Below are 12,500 nucleotides of genomic sequence, written 5' to 3'. Positions count from 1 at the left end.
TCCTCTCCTATTTCCTCTCCTCTCTTCTCCTCTCCTCTCCTCTCCTCTCCTGTCCTCCTCTCCTCTCCTATACTCCCATCTCCTCCTCTCCTCTCCTCTCCTCTCCACTCTTCTTCTCCTCTCCATCCTCTCCTCTCCTCTCCTCTCCTCTCCTCTCCTCTCCTCTCCTCTCCTGTCCTCCGCTCCTGTCCTCCTCAGCCATCCAGACGTCTATCCTGCTCCTCAAGTTGGGTCGGCCGGCTCCTCATCGCGAGGCGCGTCTGAAGCGGCGGGAGGCTCGTCAGAGGCAGCAGGCGGAGCAAGAGGAACTGCAGCTACGCATGACGGAACTACAGGTGGCCAACGAGGACAAACAGAGAGAACTGGAGACCATGAGACAGGTATGTTCAACATACATAAGTCAAAGGGGAAGGAGCTATTTTTTAAATCTTGCTTTTTTTTAGTAGAAATCCAGTCCGCTCCTCTGAGTCATAGGTTGTATGTGCAGTGCTTATATCTGAGCAGAGAGTTAACTGGAGGGAGTGAGTCTTTAAAGGGGACACTGTGTGAGATGTTAAGTTGTTTATTTCCAGAATTCATGCTACCCATTCACTATTGTTACCTTTTTCATTAATATTTACCACCACCATCAAATTCTAAGTATTCATTATGACTGGAAAAATTGCACTTTTCATACATGAAAAGGGGGATCTTCTCCATGGTCCGCCATTTTGAATTTCCAGAAATAGGCATTTTTAGCTGTAAAAATGACTCTACTTGGGCCATACTAGAACATATTAGTTTATTACTTAGTAAACTATCATGAAAAGATCAAATTTGGCAATAGGCAGCCCAGTTTCAATGAGCAGCATAGTTGCAATACCTTTTTTGACCATTTCCTGCACAGTGTCCCTTTAATGATTCTGTCTGCTGTCTTCTGGCCCAATTTTTGCAATAGAAATCAATGGAATTGGGCGGGATTTCGTGCTTTTAGGTGGGTTTTGAGCATTTTTTGGGTTGGAAATCATCAGCCTCATCTGGAAACCCTGTGTAAGTCACCCTATGTACTCGATACGTACTGTATAATATATGACATCATTACTCTGACAAATGTATAACGTTACTCAGCACTGCTAAATTTAGCTTGTTTGTACACACAAAGCAGAAATGCTGATGTGATGACAGAAGTGACTTTTGTCTGCACAAAGGAGACAGGACGCTCTTCTTCCCTGTTTAACAGCAGTAGAGATGAGATGTCGACTCCCGTTACATTTACACATGCAGTTCGTTCTTGCCTCACATTGCAAAGTTCAAATAGGGGTGAAAGTCATTGCCACAGCAGCCAGATAGTGTTTCCTACTGCTAGCTAACAGGGCCGCTAACAGCTTTAGCTGGGACAAAGGACAAAGTCATCTGAAAGCTACCCCCTGCACCCCCTAGCCCAGGGGTGATCTCGGCCCCCGAGATAATTTTAATGTTATGCAGCGTCATATGAAACATGACATATTTTGTACAGGAATCTTACATTTGCAATATAATTAAGTTGTATTCAAGCGACCTAGAGAAGGTGGGGTCTGTTTTAAAGATGTCTGCCTTCAATATAGGCCTAAAGTGCAGGGTTTGTGTTCATGGTATGGCCCTTTGAAGACTTCTACTGCCCTTGGAGAAATTTGAAGTGGCCCTTCGAATGAAAAAGGTTCCCCACCCCTGCCCTAGCCCCACCGAATCATAGAATCACTATTTCTCAATGTCAAGTGTATGAGCCTTGGAAGTTTGTCAGCCTAATTAGTCACGCTCAGTGATTGGATACTCCTCAGAGTTCACTAAAGAGTATCCAATCACTGGGCGTCATTACGGTACACTTTGAAGGATGCACACTAGACTTTGGATAACGGCCAATGTTATGAGGAGCCAATTCTTGGCCCCTCCTTCTTCCTGGGCCCGGGATAACTGACCCCTTTACACCCCACCCCCTCCCTCCCATCAGCCTCCCTGACTGTTAGTGTTAACTCTCAATGACCCATTCACACCCAGCATTAGTCAGCACTACTAGAGCAGGACACTTCAGCCCTACAGCACCACGGTTGCCAGATGAGGCTGATGATTTCCAGACCAAAAAATGCTCAAAACCCGCCTAGAAGCACAAAATCCCGCCCCATTCTATTGATTTCTATGGCAAATATTGGGTGGGCTTTTCTGCTAAATGCCATTTTTACCCGCACACGGCCATCCTATGCAGCCCAATTGGGCGGGAAACAGCCCAATCTGGCAACGCTGTAAACAGCAGAGCAGAGCAGAGCAGAGTCCTGATACAGCTGCCACCACGCAAACGTCACGCCAGTATGAATGTGGCTCATTGACATGCTGTCACTCAGTCCAATGAATGACAATGAGAAAGCTAACACAACACAAGACACAGCACAGCACACACAACAGGACGCGACACGAGCATGGTGGTGGTGGGACGAGACGAGAGACACTACTTGGCAACAGAAACTCTGTTAACACCCCCCCACGCCCCCACCCCTCTTCTCGCTCTCCCTCTTCCCCATGAAGTCTTATTGTTTCCCCACTCTCTCCACTCTCTATTCATTAGTGTATTTATAGAGTAACAGTTCGGGGTTTCACTCTCTGTTAGCTCCCAGTGGGGCCAAGAGGGTGGGTGGGGGTAGTATCTGTAGTGTGTGTGTGTGTGTGTGTGTGTGTATGTGTGTGTGTGTGTGCATGCATGCGTATGTGTGAGGGGGGGGTGTTTATTGTTCTCTCTTGGGGTGCCTGCCGCGTGCTCCGTCGGGGGAGGGGGAGTTTTTATTTCTCACTTGACCCCTCTTGACTTGTGATTTTCCTCAGCTACTCTAATCCTGATTAGCAGCGCAAAGTCAAGCTGTGGTTAGTTGCACTTTCCTCTTTCGAAAGGCCAAAGGCTTAGCATTGTCTAAAAGCCTCCACTTACACCCCATAGACTTTATAAACCATATACTTTACTCCGTCTGATTCTGAAAGCAAGCATTGTGCACATTTTGAAACCTTTGGGCAGATTATTTTTTTCCTTTTTTAAAAGCTTCTAAAATCCTCCAAGGCCACTGTGCCCATAGCTGAGAACAAATGTGCCTGAAATTGAGACAGAATAGTAACAAACACACAACATTGTTAAGGGAACACTACTACTACATTGTTCAATCTTTAAATAATGTTCAAAAACCATTCCAGTGGTTCATCCCCTTGTGACAGGGCAAGAGGCACTTCTGAATTATCACCTCCACGGGCTATTTAGTGTATCTGTCTGTCAGTTGAATCTGTCTGTGTGTCTGTCTGTCTGTCTGTCTATTTATTTAATTTATCTGTCTGTCTGTCTGTCTATTTATTTAATTTGTCTGTCTGTCTGTCTGGCTGGCTGGCTGTCTGTCTGGCTGTCTGGCTGTCTGTCTGCCTGTCTATTTATTTAATCTGCCTGTCTGCTTCTGGGCATGAGTGCGTTCCTAATCCTGATGCTTGTTGAGTTATGGTAAGAGAGAGTGAGGCAGGGAGGCAGGACCCAGCTCCTGTGCAGTAGGTCTAGTAGCTCTGGCCTAGTAGTAGTAGTACAGTAGTAGAGTAACTTTATTGATCCCCAGGGGGAAATTCAGGTATCCAGTAGCTTACATAAATACACAATTACACAAAGACCCACATGGACATTTCAAGACACAAATAACACAGGAATAGTCAGGGAGGGGAAAATAAAAATAAAAATAGTAAAGATAAAAATTGTAAAAAAGGTAATTGTGCAAAAAGACATTCTGTGAGTTGGGATAGACCAATGCGGAAAACATACTCTGTCAGTTAAGGTAGATAATCTTAACATGACCTGGAACAAGTATTGACCTAGACATAGAGTGTATGTATTACGGTACAGTAGTACAGTACTCTGGTCTAGACATATAGATATTACGCTACAGTACAGTACTCTGGTCTAGACATATAGATATTACGGCACAGTACAGTACTCTGGTCTAGACATATAGATATTACGGCACAGTACAGTACTCTGGTCTAGACATATAGATATTACGGCACAGTACAGTACTCTGGTCTAGACATATAGATATTACGGCACAGTACAGTACTCTGGTCTAGACATATAGATATTACGGCACAGTACAGTACTCATTATGAGCTCCTGAGGGAGAGAAAAGGACTATTGTTGTCCAGGAGACAATAGAAGTCGTGGGGGCCAGGAGACCAGGAGAAGCAACAGAGGAGAGATGTCTGGTTGTGTCAAACTTACAGATTTACAACACTCTGGGATGACTCTGCGAAGTGATTGGCTTGCATGTAGAGTGTGTGTGTGTGCGTGCGTGTGTGTGCGTGCGTGGGTGTGTGTGTGTGTGTGTGTGTGTGTGTGTGTGTGTGTGCGTGTGTGTGTGTGTGTGTGTCCTCGGGGTGTTTTGCAGTGTCAGGGTGATAGCAGGCCACAATTGTTTCTGCAAGAGTTTATCCTGATGACACAAGTCTTCCTTTGTCTGTCTGCCCCATATTGTAGAGACTTGTGGTAAACATCTCAATGGACAAAGGAGTCTAAAGGGGGATTCATGCTTGTCGTGAGTGGCGCTAGTCTCCTTCATACTTCACTCACGATGATGGCGCGCGCCGTCACGTGACCTAAAATTTCGACACGCCCCCCGTCGTAAGCTCAAAATTCGGCGCGTGTCGCAACGTCGTGCACACGAGGATTTTTCTAACTTGTCGTGCGCCACCAGCGACCATGCAGGTAGGCAGACAAAGCAGGAGTTGCGAAGAGAGGCTACAACTACTGTAGGCTACTACAGAATGGATCCTGCATCATTTTGAGGATAATAAAATGTCATAGAGAGTTATTTTATCTTCTCTCTTAAATGTTATTCAGTGAAACAATTGTTTACTTTGTTCAGAAGCACGTTGTGTTCGGCGATCTATTTATAAATTCTGCCGCCAGAACAATGCTCTCACATGGTCTTGGAATGATCTGGCAATGTAGGCTACAACAAAAAAATATATGTTTCAATGTGGTAAGTCACAAGTCAGACGTTCAGTAGCCCTACAGCAGCCCTGTTTGGCTCTCTATTTTATACATCAGTAGAACTCACGCTGCGAGTTGCGAAAAATACTGCCGTTTCTCTCATGAACAGCAGAGGGCACTTCCGACAATGCGAGCAAGGCGCTTTTGAAGTATGAATAGTCTGTCGCAAGTGATGACGTCATTAATGGTTCTCGCGCCACTCGCGACAAAGTGCGCACGTGAAGTATGCAGAGCCCTTAAGGTGTGACTTGTGTCCCCCCCCCCCTTCTCTCTCTCTCTATCTCTTTCTCGCTCTCTCGCTCACTTTTGTTCTCTCTCTCTCTCTCTCTCTCTCTCTCTCTCTCTCTCTCTCTCTCTCTCTCTCTCTCTCTCCCCCCCCCCCAAGGCCCAGGACAATACACACTACTCTCTCTCTATTTTTCTATCCAGTTCCCTCTATTTACCTCTATTTCCCTCTATTTCTCTCTCTCTCGCTCTCTCTTTCTCTCTCTCTCTCTCTCTCTCTCTCTCTCTCTCTCTCTCTCTCTCTCACACACACACACACCCACACACCCACCTTACAACCCAATCCCGCGGCCCAGGCTAATCCACACTGGTATTGTGGCATAGTAGGGGACCCAGGCCTATCCACACTGGTATTGTGGCATACTAAATCAGGTGTTGGTCAATAGGTGGCCTGTTAGCCAGGGCACCTGTCAGGGTTCACACCTCCGCAATAGCTGATACCAGCAGCAGGAAAAGCCGGTCATGGGAAACCCTCCAGACCTGTCTGATGACAGCAGGTGTTTGTGTGTTTGTGTGTTTGTGTCTTGTCTTGTTTATTCAATGTGCTTTTCAGTGGAAAGAGTAGAAGTCTGCACACTGTAGCTCCGCATTGAAAGTGTATTCATGTCATACAACAACGTTTCGACTCAACAGGGTCTTCATCAGATGCGCCTTTGTCCTGCACCTGGCCTCAGATATGTGCGATGTGCATTCTCTTACTCTTATGAAGATTCAATGTGGTTTTTAACATTGCATTTCATTTCATTTATCCAGGATGACGTTGGATGAAGCATAGCCTTTCAGTCTATATTCAAAACATATTTGCTGACTGATTTGTGTCATCATTATTAGAGTTATTTTTCAGGCCGACCAGAACGGAGCCGGTGTCGGTGCCTGCACCAGTTACGTTCAGCACTTAAGTGCTTGTCTGTGAACCGCCCGTGTTCATACCGGGCTCTGAACTTTTCCCGCACGTGACTGTGTTACCCGGATGCAGCTGCTGACGGGCACGCTGTCGTCACTGTTCGCGGAGAAAAACCCTAGTATTTTGCGGTTCGCATTGCGAACCAACTTTCCGGTTCGCGAACGCTAAAATCTGTGGCGTGAACCCGACGGCCGGTGTTGCCAGTGTTACCGGTTCGCGATTAGGTGCAGGAACAGGCACCAGCACGGTTCTCAGTTGGCCTGAATGCGCTAAGAGAGGTGGAATGTGCATACTCTTACTCTTATGAAGATTCAATGTGGTCTTTAACATTGTATTCATTTAATTTATCCAGGATGACGTTGGATGAAGCATAGCCTTTCAGTCTATATTCAAAACATATTTGCTGACTGATTTGTGTCATTATTATTAGAGTTATGTTTCCAATGGAGATTTTTATAGTTATATTACGTGTCAGTAAATGTTCTCACTTCTTCAAAACTGCACTCACTTATTCTGACTTCATGCAGAAGAAACTTGCCACGCTTCCTGAATTGTCTGTCTTTGCTCCAGTCTGTTTGTCCCATCGCAATGCACTCTAATCAACTACTAAATACAAACACAATTTGTGCCGTCCTTTGCAATTTGTTTGCAATAAATATACACACTACTTCAAAACACTACTCATACTACACATTTTTACACCAGACAGTCCTTTCTGCCCTACAAAGACAAAGTGCAGTAACTGTGTCAATATTGGTACTGAGAAAGTGGGCTGTAGAGTATTGGTATTAGGCTGCACACTCGTTCTTCTTGCACTACACATTCCATTCACTAGTAGAAACTGCCACATGTTGTAGGCAGTGGTGTAGTGGGGATTTTTAAAGTGCGGGTACGCGATTTTTAACGGCATCAAATAATTAGGCAATTTATCATGTCAAACCCTCCAACTGTCCTCAATCTACTGTCATTGCTTCGCTGTTTTCATCTGTTTGGTCAATCACCTGCAATACTGCTATGGTGATCATTCCAGAAGAAGACTTTTTTTAAAAATCTCACTTCAGGAGAAGTGGGTGGACTGCGTACCCCCGCGTACCGCGCCCACTACAATCCTGGTTGTAGGTGAAGCCATGCTTCCTGAATGGCCTGCCCCTGCAGCAGCCCGTCTGGCCTCTGACATCAGTGTGTCTGGCAGCACAGTGATAATGTCTCATCATCCACTTCTGAATATGAACAGGATTTGAAGTGCAGCCATTGATACGTAGCCTATATCTCATCCTCCACTTCTGAATATGAACAGGATTTGAAGTGCAGCCATTGATACGTAGCCTATATCTCATCCTCCACTTCTGAATATGAACAGGGTTTGAAGTGCAGCCATTCTTCCTGAACTGCCTGCCTCTGTTGCAGGCTGTCTGCCTGTCCCATACTGTGTCTCATCAGTACAACTCCCTCATGAACTACTTGGTACCCACCGGCTACTGTGGCTAGTGCTTTTCTCGAGTCACTAGCCATTCAGGTATTGCACTGGCCACAGATTTTACATCGTTTTTTTTTATCTAACCTAAGAAGATGAGATTCTAAAGCAAAATGAGTGTATAGCTTTCTACATGGAAGTATGTCAAGCAAATAGAAAAGAGTTACTGAGCTTTGTCTTGAATGCGTATGATGCATATGTCATACCAAGGACTAAACTGCCAGCCGAATTGGCTAGTGACACTGAAAGTGTTACTAGCCAAAGCCAAGTTTCACCAGCATTTGGCCGGTTGACTGGTGCCAGTGTCAAGCCCTGCTTGGTAGGCTACACACAAGGGCTCAACTCACAATTCAGTTCACATCACAATATATTCTTCCTCTCCGTTTCTAGCAAAGCCCCACATAATGCTTGTTAATGTTTGAAAGCTTCTTACTTTTTTAGATAATTACTTCCTGTTCTGCCAATCACTCTGTACAATGGTATTGACCCTGTGTGTGTGTGTGTGTGTGTGTGTGTGTGTGTGTGTGTGTGTGTGTGTGTGTGTGTGTGTGTGTGTGTGTGTGTGTGTGTGTGTGTGTGTGTGTGTGTGTGTGTGTGTGTGTGTGAGAGAGAGAGAGAGAGAGAGAGAGAGCGAGTGTGATAGAGTGAGCGTGAGCGTGTAAGTGTGTGTGGTGTACCATGTGGTGTATGTGCTTGTGTTTGTGTGTGCACAATTGGTACAGTGTTGATGGCTTTGTGTGTGTGTGGTGCGTGTGTCTTTGTGTGTGTGTGTGTGTGTGTGTGTGTGTGTGTGTGTTATCAGAAATTGGAGGAGGCCGCAGCGAACGCAGCTGAGGAGGAGCGGAGGAGACTGGAGACGCAGATGGAACTGGAGGGACGATACAGAATAGACCTGGAGAAGGAGAAAATGGTACACACACACACACACACACACACACACACACACACACACACACACACACACACACACACACACACACACACGCGCGCGCGTGCGCGCGCTGGAGGGACGATACAGAATAGACCTGGAGAAGGAGAAAATGGTACATACAGTACTACAGTACTACAACCGCCATGCCCCTACACACACACACACACACACACACACACACACACACACACACACACACACACACACACACACACACACACACACACACACACACACACACACACACACACACCTTATCATTGCCTCCTCTCCCGTGGCCGTCTTCACTTTCTCCTGCCGTGTCACTTCCTGGTGAATCGCAGACTAACGGCTTTACAGCGCCGTGCTAGCTGCTGGAGCTGCAGTGCTATTTGACCTTTAACCTCACGGGAGGGGAGGGGAGGGGAGGGTGGGAGGGGAGGGGAGAGGAGAGGGGAGGGGAGGGGAGGGGCGGGGCGGGAGGGGAGGGGAGGGAGGGGAGGGGAGAGGAGGGGAGGGGAGCTTCCTGCTGTTGTTCTGGCTCTCCGCAGACTAGAGCTGTCTAATCAGAGAGTTACGTCACTCCCGTAGACCTCAATGGTCCAATCTATTCCATCCACAGTAATGGCGGCTCTCATGGAGCCTCACGGAGCGTTTTACATGTAAATCACCATTGACCATAGTTCCAATAGAAGTAGTTACTTATTTCCAGGAGGTGACCGTAGAACACCAAAAATGTGGTCAAGGTTAATGTAATTCGTTTGTACTTTAATCTTTGTTTGGTATGTGATGGTTCTGTGTTAGTCTCCAGCGAACAGAAAGTTGCCGTTTAGAAATATTTTGATCTACGTGAAGCACATCACCAACCGACTTCCTGGTCCCCGGTTGTCACAACTCTCTTATTAGACGGCTCTGCTACCCGGGGACTGTGGGTGATGATGTCATCTCCACCTGTCCAATCAGGCTGTCCATCAGGCCTCTCCACTCCTCTCTGGCCCCGCCTCAGGCAAAGGCTTTCAGGAAGTTGCCTCCTATCCACTTCTGCTTTTTCATTGTTATTATTGGAAGCAGTGCCATAGCACACATGGGCTTACTCACACACACACACACACACACACACACACACACACACACACACACACACACACACACACACACACACACACACACACACACACACACACACACACACGCACACACACATGCACACACACAATTGACAGTATAAGACCGTAGGGAAACTATAGGCCATGTTCAGCAAGGCAGACTCACACAGACACACACACACACACACACACACACACACACACACACACACACACACACACACACACACACACACACACACACACACACACACACACAAATGCACACACACACACACACGATTGACAGTTCAAGATCGTAGGGAAACTATAGGCCATGTTCAGCAAGGCAGACACACAAACACACACACACACACACACACACACACACACACACACACACACACACACACACACACACACACACACACACACACACACACACACACACACACACACACACACACACACACACACACACACACACACACACACGCCCACTCACAATCGTCTTCATTTCCCTTATTGATATTCCCTGTATGTAAATGTGTCCCCAGGGGAATAGTTTTATTTCCACAGTACAGTGAGTTCAGTGTGATCTGCTGCCTTCACTTCTGCTTCTCCACACCTGGGCTGCTCTCTAGGCTGCTACTCAGAGGACCAGGCCATCACCACTCAACACCCTAAATTAAAGGGACTCTCCATCCATTTGCATTAGGCTGTCCATTGCTAGACACCCAGTCATACTTTTGAATGGTCGTGCAACACTCTCTCAATTCCCCCTGAGACAGGAGAAATCCATATTCACCTCTTAACACTTCCTCCTACAATGATGTAAAAATCGTCATTTTGCATCATTGTAGGAGGAAGTGTAAGAGAGGTGGATTTCTGTTGAGACTACAAGCCTTTTTCCCACCCTTTCAACCCCGCTCATAGGGGGTTAGACCTAATGCGCTAACAGACCTATCACAGATCAGTGTGCCAGTGCTTTTGAAATCACTGGCATGGAGGCTCCAGTAAGTCACTGGCAGAGCTGCCTGGGTGTGGCCTTAGGAACTTGGTCATTGCAATGCATTATGGGGATTGTTGTCACAAATCCACAAGCACTAAAAAGTCATTTTCTGCCTTTTCTCGGTCAAGAAGGCACCAAATTAGAAATGTATGCTACTATTCTACTACATATATGACCCACTTTCAATACATATTCATCTCTCCGCCGGTGGAACGCCCCTTTAACCTTTTTCACCACCAACCAAAATGGATAGTAAATGTTAATCGTAGTAGGCAAACACACCCTCAGTAATGAGTCAAAGTGGCTAGTTAGTAAGTTGGTCTTTTTTCGAGGCCATCACCACTCATCAGCACCCTAAATCAGGGGTGGGGAACCTTTTTCATTTGAGGGGCCACTTCAAATTACTCAGAGGGCCGTAAAAGTCCTCCGAGGGCTGCACAATGAACCCAAACCAGGATTTCCCCGTGCACTTTAGGCCTATCAGTCCCTCCAGGAAAATCGCGATGTTGCGATCGCGTCATTTTTCGCAACTTCAATGAATTCCCGCGAATTCTGCACGAGAGCGCAACTTTAACCAATCACCGCGATTTCCCGCAACTTTGAACACTTTGAACCAATCCATGTTGCGCTGACTTCACTGACATCGACAAACTTCCTTTCAAAAAGGATATTACAATAAAAAAATACAATAAAAAAAGTCACCTAGCAATCAGTCCCAGCACTTTACTCTGCATGTACAAAGTTGTAGGTGAAGGGGGGAAACGCCATGTTCTCATTGCGCGTCTGCTCGCATGGTCACAGGAGGGAAAATGAATGACTAGTCTGGCATAGCCTAATCAATAGGCCTACATTTTTAAAATGTGCTCTTTTGTTTTTTTTGTTCTTTTTTACCTTTTTTGGGACTACCAGAGCAGGGAAGCTTTTCATTGTATATGTATGTTTCATATATATACACATGACAATAAAATATCTTGTATCTTGTATCTTGCCTACATAAATATATAATTAACACTTCATGACAGTCATCTACATTACGCCAAGTATAGGGCTCCTACAACAAGATGTTTTCTTTTTTCTAAAGCGGTCCACCTGCTGGACCACTTTGGTGTTTGACTTGTGCGCATACAGAAGGCAACATTTTCCCTCCGAATTGAGATGCGCAAATGCCTTGTCCACAACAAAGGAGTAATTTCCATCCTTCATTGTGAATGCTGCGTGCGTGCCTGGCCGATATAGTAATCTCTTTCGCGCAAATTGGGCTATGGCTGGATACGAGCACTTGGTGACCGTGGTGACCGTGTCGTCATATCACTTTCGTTTAATCTGGCACGGTCAAACGGGCAAGGAAGACTGAACATGAATAAAACCAGAGCAGACACGTTGGAAAGCTGTGGGAGTAAGTTGGAAAACTACTTTCTGTCTCTCCCTCTCCTTCTCTCTTCCTTGCGCGATTGACGGTAGGCTATTGATTGACAGCTGAGACCTCCGTTCTGCAGGCGACGTGGTGTTTTATAGCCTAGATAACAATCTTGTCGTCTTTTATATTCACAAGAGCACCAAAATTAATATAATTTCTGAACATTATTCAGCAAGCACCCTTCACAACAGGAAATCTGTGAACTCCATCCTCGTTACATTGAATGATGATCATCAGCCGTTAATTTAAAGCCGGCTGACGGCGCGGGAGAACAAAAAAAAAAAACCTAGGCCTATGCCTTCTTTCGAAAGCGACCCCTCCCTCTGCTTTTATTTGTGTTGCTTTTGACAAGCTTGAAAATTAAACGCCGACACAGGCAGGCTATGTGTAGCAGAC

At 46.0% G+C, this 12,500-nt stretch overlaps 1 protein-coding gene across 1 annotated transcript in view; it reads left to right on the top strand.

Annotated features, from left to right (window-relative positions):
* The window catches only part of swap70b (switching B cell complex subunit SWAP70b), a 57,281-nt gene that overhangs the window by 28,798 nt on the left and 15,983 nt on the right, over positions 1–12,500 (top strand). Inside the window, exons 7-8 of the mRNA XM_063197663.1 lie at positions 199–380; positions 8,483–8,590. Coding sequence (XP_063053733.1) covers positions 199–380; positions 8,483–8,590 — 290 coding nt within the window. The remainder of the gene's footprint in view (positions 1–198; positions 381–8,482; positions 8,591–12,500) is intronic.

This window comes from Engraulis encrasicolus, chromosome 4 (genome assembly GCF_034702125.1).
Source record: "Engraulis encrasicolus isolate BLACKSEA-1 chromosome 4, IST_EnEncr_1.0, whole genome shotgun sequence".
Lineage (NCBI taxonomy): Eukaryota > Metazoa > Chordata > Actinopteri > Clupeiformes > Engraulidae > Engraulis > Engraulis encrasicolus.
This window is presented reverse-complemented; position numbering and strand designations above follow the sequence as displayed.